Source organism: Lonchura striata, chromosome 7 (assembly GCF_050655825.1).
Source record: "Lonchura striata isolate lonStrDom1 chromosome 7, ASM5065582v1, whole genome shotgun sequence".
NCBI lineage: Eukaryota > Metazoa > Chordata > Aves > Passeriformes > Estrildidae > Lonchura > Lonchura striata.
The window spans coordinates 27,023,208-27,036,252 of record NC_140709.1 but is presented as its reverse complement, the minus strand read 5'-3'; the positions used below and the strand labels follow the sequence as shown (position 1 = coordinate 27,036,252).

Here is a 13,045-nt window from a genome sequence, read left to right as displayed (position 1 = left end):
GAGGCGCGGCGGCGGGGCCGGCCCCCGGCCCTGACTCCGGCGGCGGCGGGCAGGAACGGGCGCCGCCGCCCTGTGAGGCTGCTCGGCTGTGCCGAGGCTCCGCGCTGGCCGCGCCCTCTGCCCCGCGTCGGGGGCAGCCGGGCGGGCCGGGGAGAAGCAGCGACGCACGCCGAGCTCGGGAGGCGGCTGCGGGGAGCGGAGCCCTGTCCCGGCCACTGTGGGAGGCCAGAGGGAGGCGGGGGCCCAGCGAGGAAGGCGAGGTACGAACTTAACGGAGCGAGTGAGGAGCTGAGGGGGAGCCTGCGGGGCGTCCTTCCGCACTTTCCGGTGCTTTGTCACGGACGGATCATTTCACTCGAGATACACGACCGATAGCTGCCTCAGTCACTGCGAACGCTGAAGTAGGAGCAGCAGCTCGGCGTCAGCAGAACCCAGTAACGCGCGTTCCCGGTGCCGGGGCTTCGGCTCCGGAGCGTCACACTCCCCTAGCTCACACCCACAGTTTCTGTGGCTTTTTCTACCCTGCACTGTTCACTGGCTGAAGCTTTGGCCAAAGTGTGATGATTGTATCATTTTACATGTACAACACTGTCACTATCTACAGTACAAAAAAAAACAAAAAAAAAAAAAAAAAAAAAAAAAAAAAAAAAGCCTGCGATACAGAAGGAAAAACGTGAGGACCGATAAAGTTTATGTGGGGACATGATCCAAAGCCGTATTGAAAAATGGAAACTATGTCAAGCTACATAAGAAAAAAAAATTAAAATTGTAGTGTTATTTGAATAAATATGCATCACTGATGTTTCTGTTGGCTGGCTGTACATCCTTGAAGTAAGTCTACAATAATTTGACTTTGGTATATCATAGTTATTAAGAGTTTATTCTTCAGGTTAGCTTTTGTGGTTTCATATTGCAAGCAGCAGAATAAATTGTCCTGTGTAGCAGAATGAGACATCTTCTTTCCAGGTAGAAGGATGCTGTAGCCATTACATTGGTAGGCAGTATCCTAAAGCACCTGCAATCTTTTTTTTTTTTTTTTCCTACTCTGCTACAAACTTCCTTAGTGAAGTTGTAAATCAAGTGCAGATCCTATGAAGGTGCCTAATACCTGTCAGGGATCGACTTTTGTCTCTATTTGGTATCTCTAATAAGGAATTACAATCAATCTCCAAGCAGATCTTCAGGGTAAAAATGTTGCTGGAATGGCTTGGCTATTTGGCAGTGAATGGAGTGGTGGGGGCTTGTTAGCTTTTCAAGAGTGTTCCCTTGATTAAGTAGCATACATAATTTAAATACAGGATATACTCAAGTTTAGCTCCTTAAACAAAATTATCAGCTTCTGGTATAATATTTCAGCTTTTATAAGTTAACTTTCATACCGAAATTGCATATTAACATGGAACTATTTCCTGTATCTGACTTTATCAGTCACCAAGTAGGATTCCTCATGGTGGCTGGAAAGGACCCGGGGTTGCTGTTTGACAGCTGGCTGAACATGAGCAGCAGTGTGCCCAGGTGGCCAAGGCCAGTGGCATCCTGGTTTGTATCAGCAGTAATGTGGCCAGCAGGGCCTGGGAAGTAATTATCCCTCTGTACTCACTAGTGAGGCCAGTTTGCATCTCAAGCTCTGCATTCTGTTTTGAGCCCCACACAAGAAGAAAGACATTGAGGCACTAGTGGGTGTTCAGAGGAGGGCAGCAGAGCTGGTGAAAAGTCTGGAGCACAAGTATTACAAGGAGTTGCTGAAGGAGTTTAGCCTGGAGAAGAGGAGGCTCAGGGGGACCTTCTTCCTCTACAATTACCTGAAAGGCGATTATAGTGAGGTGGGAGCAGGCCTCTTCTCTCATGTAACAAGAGATAAGATGACAGTAACTGGCCTCAAGTTGCACCAAGTAAGGTTTAGATTGGATGTTAGGGAAATTTTCTTCATTGAAAGGGTTGTCAAGCATTGGAACGGGCTGCCCAGAGAAGTGGTGGAGTCACCACCCTGGTAGTGTTCAAAAAACATGTAGATGTGGTGCTTAGGGGCATGGTTTAATGGTGGGCCCGGCAGTGTTAGGTTAATGGTTGGACTCTTATCTTCAAGGTTTTTTCCAACCTTAACGATTCTACTGTTGAAGACTTGCTTATAGCTAAGGTAAAATAGTCCCATTCTGTACTTACAGAAGCTTTGATACCCTTACTAGACATCTCTCCCACTGCCTAAGCCTCCAAATCATCAGACATAAACTTAAGTTTGCTAGAGGACTTTCAGAGATGCTCCTCTGATCTGTGAGGGAATTGCTTCTCTTTTTTTTTTTTTTTTTAACCAAAATCCCTTACAATACTACTTCCTCCCTCACTTGTGAAATGTAAAGTGCAATTGCTTCTGCCTTACTTTTTTTTTGTGATCTAGTTCAGCTGCACACAGCCAAGCCAAAATCTGCCTAGCACAGCTGTGTTCCTTTAAAACAACAGATAATGATTTCTCTTCCTACAAGCTGCCAAGGATTCATAAGCCTGTTCTTTTTTACTTTTTGCATTTGTACAGTTAACTTGCAATTAAACTGTTTATTCAGAACTGGCAATAAAATTTCTAAACCCATAAATTAAAAAGGAACACTTGAGTTGACATGTAGTCCTCAGTGTGGAGTTTGAAATTGATATGCTACTTAAATAGAAGCAGACTTTCCCTAAGCTGGAGTTCTGGGGTTTTGTGTGTGATAGCTGATAGGAATGCCTCACAGTTCTAAGTAAGGAGAATTAAGTTTATCACAGGTTTATGTATCTTCTTACTTTGCTATTATATTTTTCTTCTAGGATAAATGGGTGTGTATGACTTTTCCCCTGATCTAAAGTGGTTCCATGTCTTGTTTGGTAAGTTTGTCTTTAAAAATTTTGGCTGATGTACCTTGTTACCCAGCTATACCTTAATATGAAAAGCCCTGGTGAAATGTCTTGCCTGAGGGAATTTCCACAGTGCTGAGATGTTTGAACTTCATTGTGTCAGCTTTTGGTGAAGGAGACTTTAATGTCTCTTCTCTTTAGGTCTGCCATATATGTCTGCTTTATGATGTTTCTTTATCCCTTGATTGACTTGTAGCAGAAGACTTTCTGAACTGCTGCTTATAAGGCCTACTTTTTTTACATTTTTTGTGCTGCCATATTTAATAAATTGCAGCAACTCCACAAACATTCACTGTTTCTGTTCTTAAGGACTGCTCCTGTATTCTGCGTACACCAATTGAATCAATCAGACCAGAAGAGCTATCACAGAGCAGCATCCATGAATGCCTGGTAAGAACAGAAACTAACTCCCAAGGATAAATATAAAGCTGGTGCATATTAGAAAATAGCTGAAATGTTCTTCTTGAAATGTTGACAACAAAAATAAACTGAGTACTTTGGGGCTTCCACTTTGGTAGAAGACTATAGGTATCTAAATGTTAATCTTGTGCCAGTTTGAAAACAAACACGCACACACACACACAAAACTTGTAACTCATAAAACTAAGTCTTAATAATGGTAAAAGTACCGGCTTGAATGTTCCTATTTAAGTATTGGACTTTATCATTAATAATATTTTTACATTAGTTTTAAAAATATAAATGATTAAAAATTACATAGTTATTTTGAGAACAATTTCTCCTCTCTCTTAGGCTGATTCTGATCTAGCCTGGATTCCCCCATCTACAGGGAAGAATGAAATGGTATTTTGCTCTTCTAATGTCTCTCATTATGAACTCCAGCTGGAAATAGGTAACATAAATGGACCTTAAAATATTTAATAATAAACTTCCCACTATCAATAGTTTATTGCTAACTGAAGTAAATATTAAGTTTGGAAATTAAGGACTATTCCTGTGTCTCTTTAGTTGAGAAAAGTGCAGAGCAATTCTTATATCTTAGTAATCTCTTATTTCAAGATCTAAGACAAATCAACAATTACCTGAAAGTCTCTTGATGTTTGTGCATGTACTTGTCAGTTTTCAAAATCTGTGGTATGTAACAATACAGCCTTAAGTAACATCATAATCTTGTAATATGGCTACTCAAGTTGGTTGTTCTAAAGATGGCTGGCTTAGATCCTACTCTGCATGCATATGTTTATGTGAATATGCATACTAAGTGTTCCTCATTTGGATATATAATTGATGTTGACGTATGTTCAAACAATTTTAGTTGTTCTCAAAATAGCAGAGTCATGCTTCAACTAATTTGCTGCAATTACTTAAGGTCTTGGCATTCTGAAACAAAAGGATGCTGCTATCAATGAAGAAAACCACCTGATGGGCATATTATGCTTTCCAATGTTAAGGTAGTCATTTCTGGTTTCAGGAAGAAGGTTCAACAATTTAACTTCAGTCTACCTTGCACGGCATACACCTACAGACAGGCAAGTTGCTGTAAGGATCACAGACCTTGAAAACTGCTCTGAAGAGCACTTGAAAGCCTTACAGGTAAAGGAATAGCATTTCTGTACAAAGCTCGATGAAGATAGTGAGCAATACATATGAGATTACTGAACAAAGATAGCCTTTGTTTGAACTGTGTCATTTAGTCAAGTTTTTCCCTCCAAAGAGTAGAATATAATAAACATAATGCATGTGTAAATTTGAGAGTTGCTTTCTGAAGACCACAGCTGACAACTGCTTTAGAAATTGCTTCTGTAATTGTACAACTTACTTGAAACATCTTCTGTACTCTTATTAACACCAGAAGTTTGGATTTATGAACAAACTAGATTTACTTCAGATAAATGCAATTATGGGCAAGGTATTTACATTTCTATTGCAGGCTATGCACATTGCCTGCAATCATGTATAAATGCAAAGGAACAGTTCTCTTTACTCATTACTGAATGTAGTTAATGCTCTTGGTAGGACTGCTGTTCTGTGGTTAACACATCCACTTTCATTTAATTCCATAGAATGAGGTGGTTTTATCACACTTTTTCCAGCATCCCAACATAATGACATTTTGGACAGTGTTTACAGCTGGAAGCTGGCTTTGGGTCATCTCCCCATTCATGGCCTATGGTAAGGACTGTTAACTGCAATGTTGGAATAGGAGAAAGGGCTGATACAAATTGGACCACATGGTCCATGAGAGGTTTCTCTTTAATAATTTCCTATCTTGTAGAAAAAACAGACTCTCCCAAACTATTTGCTTAGAGAACATTTCCTCCCCAGTCAAAACTGGGATTTGAACTGCATTAAATTCCAATTAGTCCTAGCACCCACCATGAGGAATGGTAACTGGGAGATGTATTTGACTTAATACAGCTTCTGCTAACAGAAGACCTATTTACATTGAATACAGGTTGGGCACAGACTTGCAGTTAGCAGAAGCATGACATGGGGCATCAGTTATGTCCATGTAATAATGCACCAGAGTCAATATAGAATGCTGCTCTTGATGAGTGTATACAGTGAAGGAAACACAGACAAGTAACTTAATAAGACTTGTTAGGCCTAGCTAGTGTTTTTTTGCTTCCAGGTTCAGCTAGGCACCTGCTGAAGACTTACTTTCCTGAAGGAATGAGTGAAGCTTTGATAGGAAACATTCTGTTTGGTGCAATCAGAGGATTAAATTATATGCACCAGAATGGATATATTCACAGGTAGGATAATGTTAATAGGTAAAAAACCAGAACCAGCATCTTACTTTAAGTATTATTTCCTTCCTTTTCCTCAATACCTTCTTGTATCAGACAGTGCACATGTAACATTTTTTCAATAATACAGCAGGATTAATTTTAACAGGAACTGTATTTATACATTTCTTCAAGCCACTTGTTAAAGGGATTATACATCTCTCTAGCTTTGTCTCTTTGAAGGGGCTTCCTCAGTTTATACCCCTTGCAGACAAGAAGGTCCTTTCTCCAATTTCTGGCAATTTTTTCCTGATCATCTCTCTTAATAGAGAGATGAACTCCATGCTAGCATCTCACTATAAGTCAATGAAATATTAAAGCTTTTCTGTTCTAGTAGTACTTAGAATAATTATTATAACTAAAATTTACCACTTTATGTTACAGGAATATTAAAGCTAGCCACATTCTGATTTCAGAGGATGGCCTGGTTTCTCTCTCTGGCTTAAACAACCTCTACAGTTTAGTTAGCAATGGACAGAAGTCAAAGGTGGTGTATGATTTCCCCCAGTTTAGTACATCTGTGCTTCCTTGGCTGAGTCCTGAACTACTGAGACAGGTTAGTATAAATTACACATAATTTTTCCAATTCAAAGTTAGTGGCAGTACTCAATTTCCAACATAAGTCTGCTTGTAGAATTGCAATTACATATGTTGAACTGCAACTTTTAAAAATACATGTAGGTACTGAATTTTAATTCATTTAGAGAGAACCAGTTCTAAAGCTCTTGGTAAGGTGATGCTGTACTAATTCTCTTTACCCAAACCTTCTGGAAACTACTGTAAATTGTGAAACTTGTGTTCAGTACAGCCATCAGGTTTCTGAAAACAAGTCTGAAGTTTCACAATTTAATTGCTTCAATACTGTGTAGGTTATGGGGTATTACCTTGTTTTGAAGCAGGCACTTGTATCTTTGTTGGCATACTGATCTCAGTGATCAGTAGTGTCTTCCTTCTCTCACAGGATTTGTCTGGCTATAACATGAAGTCTGACATTTACAGTGTGGGAATTACAGCATGTGAATTAGCCAATGGACACGTTCCATTTCAAGATATGCCTCGCACTCAGGTATAATGCTAAACTTTATCTCTAGTTAAAAACATGCTGAGCATTTTTTTGTGTTGTTTTACTCACAGAAACCAGTACTATTACTGCTGAAGTAGTGGCTGCTTTTTGTTATTTCAAATATGCACGCCTCTTTCTAGAATAAATAATCTTTCCATCCCTGGACTTTCATAGTTTACCCTGATTAGGTCTGGATAGCTGTTGAACTCTTATACTGCTATTCCTTCCTACTAGATGCTGCTGCAAAAGCTGAAAGGTCCCACCTACTGTCCTTGGGATATAAATACCTTTCCTCGGGGGGAATCAAGGATGAAGAATTCTCGATCAGGTGTTGATTCTGGAATTGGTGAGAGCATGACACGCACAATGACCAGTGAAAGACTTCAAATGCCCTTTTCCAAAACATTTTCACCTGCTTTCCACAACTTGGTAGAACTTTGCTTGCAACAGGACCCTGAGAAAAGGTAACATTATGATGAAAACTAGTATTTTGTCACTACCATCTAAGACCAAGTATAGGCCACAGTTTAGAATACAGTAATCAGTTGAATGCTGTTAGAGCCAGAATTTCAGAACAGATGTACTATGTAAAACCATACACTTACATTTGCATTTTAAGAAATGTCTTGTCTGATAAAGGAATCAAACTTTTAAAGTAATTTGGCCCCTGAATTTCTTGTAATATAAGTGTTCTTTGTAACAAGTAAAATTAACTTTCAAACATTTACTTTGTCCAAGAAAAAAAAAACCCAGAAATCTGAACTACACATTTTCAATTCTGTGTCTCTTTTGAATGAGACATTTAATTCCTTGCTAAGCAGAAACATGAAAAGGCCTTTAAAAATAGATTTCTTCAGTAGTGCTTTCACTACAAATTGAGGTATAGTATGTAGGAATTGTGTGCTGCTTTTCTCATTCTTCACATTTGTCTTGTGGAGGAAGAAAACACTTGGCTTAAATTTATTTCTCAATCTGGCCCATTATCCAAATGCAGTATTTTACTTTCCAAAACATAATTATATTGTTCATTTTATGATTCAGGCCATCAGCAAGCAGTTTGCTTTCGCATACGTTCTTCAAACAGGTGAGTTTACTATATTTCATTAAATGATACAGCTATAACCTAAATAAGCTACAAAAAGAGCTAGATTACAAAACAATGAAGTTACCTGGAGCCAAAAAGCATCCTGTAAGAGCATACCTGCTTCAGAATATTTTTTAACAAAATGGTATTTATAGAGTATAGTAATCATAAGATTAATCATTTTTCCCATTGATTAAGTTGATTTAACTTAACTAAAGGCAGCCTAACTAATTTTAAGAAATCATCAATATTCTTAATTTAAAGAATAAAAAGCAGAACTGCACAACTGATTTCATTAGTGTTGAAATACTAATAATGTGAAAACAAAACCTCTCATCCTTTTACTTTCAGTACTGTAACATGCAAGAATGTGGCTCTGATTTCACATGCTTTTAATGAAGTCAGTTGCAAAGTTATGGAGACTTTTACATGTAGCTGCATTTTAATTTTTTTTATTTTTAGATAAAGGAACAAACACAGAATTCACTACTGTCCCTATTACCACCTCCTATTCAAAATAACAGATCAGAGTTCTTGGCACTGCCCTCAACAGCAGTTGGGACTGAACTTGGACGTATTGCTACAAATCAGGATGATACAGACTGGGAATTCTAAATAAATACCAATGATACCTCTCCAGTGTTTCAGAGAAGGAAAATGTGATTTGTATTTGCTGCTTTTGTATGATTAAAATACAGTTAGACCAAGTATACTTGAAATGACATGAAGTGGCTATAATTCATTAACTTCCTCTTGGCATCACAAAATGCAGTGTGCCTCACTCTCTGACTGTAAGGAAAACTGTGTATAAAGAATGGCTGAATCTCACCTTTCTCTTTCAAAGTCTTCCTTAACAAGAGAATTCCTGCTGTAATCTTACTCTGTACTGTATTATCAGCTCATAGTGCTGCAGTCCACATGCTTTTCTGAATTCAGGCCTGGGGTTTGGCTGTGATCTTACCTAAACATCTATTTGTCTTTTCATTATCACGTCTATTTGTCTTTTCATTATCACCCATATCATTTTAATAAGGAGAAATCCTCCACTTCCAAGTTGAAATGTGAAACTGCACAGATTACTTATGTTAATAAATGTTTCTCTCTCAAAAGACATTTTTCTCACTTGATATGCTGTCATATTTGCCAAAAGTTAGCTATGAATCATTTTTCATGCAGTTTTGATACTGTGTGTTTCCCAAAGAAGTTAACCTGCTTGGAAGTAGGACTCCTGCTCTTGCATCTGTTCACATTCTTAGTACAACTCTGGGCTTTTGCACCTCTGTTTATTGTTGTATCATTTTAGCAGTTAATCTGAGGATGTCTCTCTATGCAAAATAAGTCTCAAGTTCTAGCAGGCATGGGTTAATTTTGACGAGCCATATTAAATAATCTAAAGTTACTATACATATTTTTATTTATACTGTATTCCTTTTCAACACCAGAATTTACCAGAACCTAATACTGTTTTCTTAGAAGAAAAGGCAACATGCATTAAGCTACACTGGCACTATTGCTGGCAAACAAGCCTCTTCTGCAAGGCACAGAAAAATTCCTGTGGATCAGTTCAGCCGTACTAAGAACCTAATACTCCCCTAGGATCCTAGTGAATTTACCTGTTCTAAGTCAGATGAAAAACTGTCTTCTCCCTACAATTCAGTAATTTCTCACCTCTCATACTGTACCAGGCAACTCAAACTGAACAAAAGCAGTTTTTTTCTTTTAAGAACCTGGATATTCTCATCGTGTTGTAGCAAAAGTTGGGTCCCAAAGCCACTAGTACTTTGATGATGGAAGCATGATGGTGGTAAAAAAGTATTAATAGATATTGGATGATTATATTTTAAATTTTCAATATAAAGAACATTCCACATAAGTCTTCAAGTCTTCCGTAGCTGAGCAGGCCTGTAGCAAACTCTAAGAATACTGCTGCATCGCCAGCAGCTTTGCTACAAGGCCTTGAAGACCAAATGACTCAAATACAAGCCTGAGAGACACATAAAATTCTAGATGACCACATAAAAGTATCAGCAAAAATGTTGATTCTACTCATTATGCTGTGAAGAGAGCTCTATATTCCTAAACTTAACATGTAAAATGTGAGATTAAACATGTAAAATTTAGATTAAAGACCTATCAATAAACTTACCTTATCTGCCTCCATTTACATCTGTTTCCCATTTACATCTTGGACTTCTGTTTTCACCATAGTCCAGCCATTCCAACAGCTTCTTGTTATTACTGGGAAAAATATAATATTTATGTCAATCATTAGGTAAGGAAATAGTTGTCAAAAGTAGAAAATTATTCTGTCTAATCTGGTTACTTTTGAAATACTTGTGAAAACAACACAAGTGGTTTCTTTGCAGCCACCTTTCATTATGCTAGCATTTAGCATTATTTAAAATAAATACCTGTATAATAGAAAACTTCTGTTAATTAAAATTATCCTGAATATATTGACACACAATGCTATTGTGTGTCTCACTGTCTTGATCTGATATCACAGCAGTTTGTGAATGATTGAATGGATGAACACAGAAGAAAATGTGATCTACTCAGAATCAGCTTGCTCTGATACATTAATTCCTCACATTAAAGAGTATCAATGCAACAAATACCCATTGAAGAGAGAACAGTTTCTTACACTAGATGAACAGGAATAAATAATTTTTTAAAATAACTCTCTTTTCCCTACCCCTCTCCTTCTCTTCAAGTGCTCTTAAAGTAGTTTTTAACCCAGAGGATGGGTAAAAATATGGGAAAATATTTGAAAACTACTGTTCTGAACCTCTGTTGACAAGAGGCAGGTACCAAAGTAGGTGATTTACATACCCTGTCTTTAATGCTATTAAGTAGCTTTCCTGAAGTATATTAGCTTGTCTAATAAACCTCTGAAACAACTAAGGTAGCAGTAAGGACCTGTCCTAATGATAGCCATCCCTATGCTGTATGAATAAGGAAAAACTACTAAAATTCAGAACAGTACACATTACAGCAGAGACCTCGAAGGACTGTAAGAACCATACTATGAAATGAAATAATCAGATGTAACAAACAAGCAAAGACTTGAGTTTATAAAAGAAGAAACCACTGAAAATTGAGGTGGTCTACTCATAACCTGGTAGCAAAATAAAATTTAGTATTTAACATAACTGAATCTATCCAGAAACTTGAGATAGGATGAAGGAGAGAACATTAGGTTAAAACAGGTGCCTATGGAAACCTCCATAATTCTCAGATAAAAACAACTAGTTCTACTCTATAAATTAGTTACATATATGTTTGTTTCTTATCTGGAACACTATCCCAGAAACTTCTGGAAAAATGCCCCAAAAGCCCATATTAACTTATCTGCAATCAAGCGGTGGTTTTATTTTTAGATATGATTATAGAATACACCATTATTACTGTATTTACCTACATAGCCAGATTCATGGAATTCAGTTGTCCTCTTATGAAATCCATCCGCAATGGAGGAGAATGGATTGTTGGCAGGATGCAGAGTTTTTCCTCTGGTTTGTCAAAATTTACATGACATACGAGTCAAGAGTATCAATGCTGAGTTTATTTACTACATTTTATTTTCAAAGTTTGCTTATTCTACACTCAATATCAATTATCTTTCTAATTCTCACATTTCATGCAGTCAAAAGAAAAGTATTCTTACTGGCAGATTTCCTTTTGCCCAAGTGAAATCTGGCAAGTCAGGTATAGATGAGTTTTCCTGGTTTGAGGTGGATGTTTTTCTACAGTAGCTGATGGAACCATCACAGAATTGTGGAAAGATATCTTTGGCTGGTTGTCATGCACTTTTTCCTGCTCCACTTTCTGCTTCAAGTTTTCCTTATCATGGGAGAACACATGATTTTGAATCCTTAGAGCCTGCAGCATGTGATGTTGAAAAAGGTGGTTCAGCATACTTTCCAATATTTTTCTTCACTACATTACTAGATTTCCTCAAACTAGTTTTAAGGACAAAGTAATTTGGCTTTCCTTCCTAAATAGCATATTTATTAATATTTGACCCAGATGCTGGTGGCATGGCAATGCACACATTTCTCTACATTGCTTCTCTTTTGACTTTCAGTCAGGATTTTTTTTTTGGCAACTTTTCTTTTTCCTTATGCTGGACTTGTAAAATTACACATTTTGGGCAGTTTGGTGAGCCATGGCCTACAAAGGCACTCTGCTTGAATATCAGCATTGCAAGCATTTAAAATGGAAGAATTTTGCTGTTCCAGTCTTCATTCATACTCTGACTGTGAGACTTTTTAACAGTTTCAAATTTATGGATTTTCTTTTTTTTCAAAAGTGGTTGTTGGTTTGTTTTAGGATTTTTTGGGGGGTTGTTTTGAGTTTTGTTTGTTGGGGTGAGAGGAGTGGAGAGGTTCTCCCCCCCCACCCACCCCTAAAGTACATTAATCTGTTTATTTTCACTGTGGCGATTAACTACTACATCTAGCAGTGGGTATGGATGTTTATCCACGGGTAGATCTTGCTTTTTGTATCACTCTCTGAGGCCTGCCGGTGTCCCCCTGAATAGCCGATCGCGTTGCCCCAAACCAACGACCGACGGCAGCGCAGCCGCTTCCCTCGGGCCGAGTCCGACACGGCGGCCCCGCCACCGCCCCCTGGCGGCCGTGACCGCGGCCCGCGCGGGCAGGCGGGAAAACGGCTGAGGGGAGCGGGATGGGCAGGACAGGGCTGAGGGGAGCGGGATGGGCAGCGCTGAGGGGAGCGGGATGGGCAGGACAGGGCTGAAGGGAGCGGGATGGGCAGCGCTGAGGGGAGCGGGATGGGCAGCGCAGGGCTGAGGGGAGCGGGATGGGCAGCGCTGAGGGGAGCGGGATGGGCAGCGCTGAGGGCAGCGGGATGGGCAGCGCTGAGGGCAGCGGGATGGGCAGCGCAGGGCTGAGGGGAGCGGGATGGGCAGCGCTGAGGGCAGCGGGATGGGCAGCGCAGGGCTGAGGGGAGCGGGATGGGCAGCGCTGAGGGGAGCGGGATGGGCAGCGCTGAGGGGAGCGGGATGGGCAGCGCAGGGCTGAGGGGAGCGGGGTAGCAGGGACAGGGCTGAGGGGCAGCGAGGTGACCGCGGCGGACAAGCTGCTCGGCAAATAAACGCACCGGGGACGGAAGGGCGACACAAGGCAGGAAAAAACATCCCCTAAAGCAGCTGTTCCCAGAAGCAGCAGCCGGCGGGTCTCAGGCTGGGAGGCCTCCTTGCCCTCCGTGAAGGGAGGGAGCAGCCCCGGGGGCACAGTA

At 39.7% G+C, this 13,045-nt stretch overlaps 1 protein-coding gene across 2 annotated transcripts; it reads left to right on the top strand.

The window, feature by feature from the left end:
* Positions 1-20: 20 nt before the first annotated feature.
* On the top strand, positions 21-8,894 carry STRADB (STE20 related adaptor beta). 2 transcript variants are annotated; one of them, XM_021555381.4, is made up of 12 exons: positions 21-260; positions 2,800-2,856; positions 3,196-3,276; positions 3,640-3,739; positions 4,319-4,440; positions 4,911-5,019; positions 5,480-5,603; positions 6,021-6,192; positions 6,598-6,702; positions 6,934-7,163; positions 7,741-7,783; positions 8,246-8,894. In XM_021555381.4, exons 2-12 carry the CDS (start codon positions 2,845-2,847, stop codon positions 8,396-8,398), a joined length of 1,251 nt encoding a protein of 416 aa, XP_021411056.1. In that variant the 5' UTR covers positions 21-260; positions 2,800-2,844; the 3' UTR covers positions 8,399-8,894. The 2 variants fall into 2 exon arrangements, with proteins under 2 accessions (XP_021411056.1, XP_021411057.1); XM_021555382.3 differs by having other exon boundaries at positions 38-260; positions 4,941-5,019.
* The last annotated feature ends 4,151 nt before the right edge of the window (positions 8,895-13,045 follow it).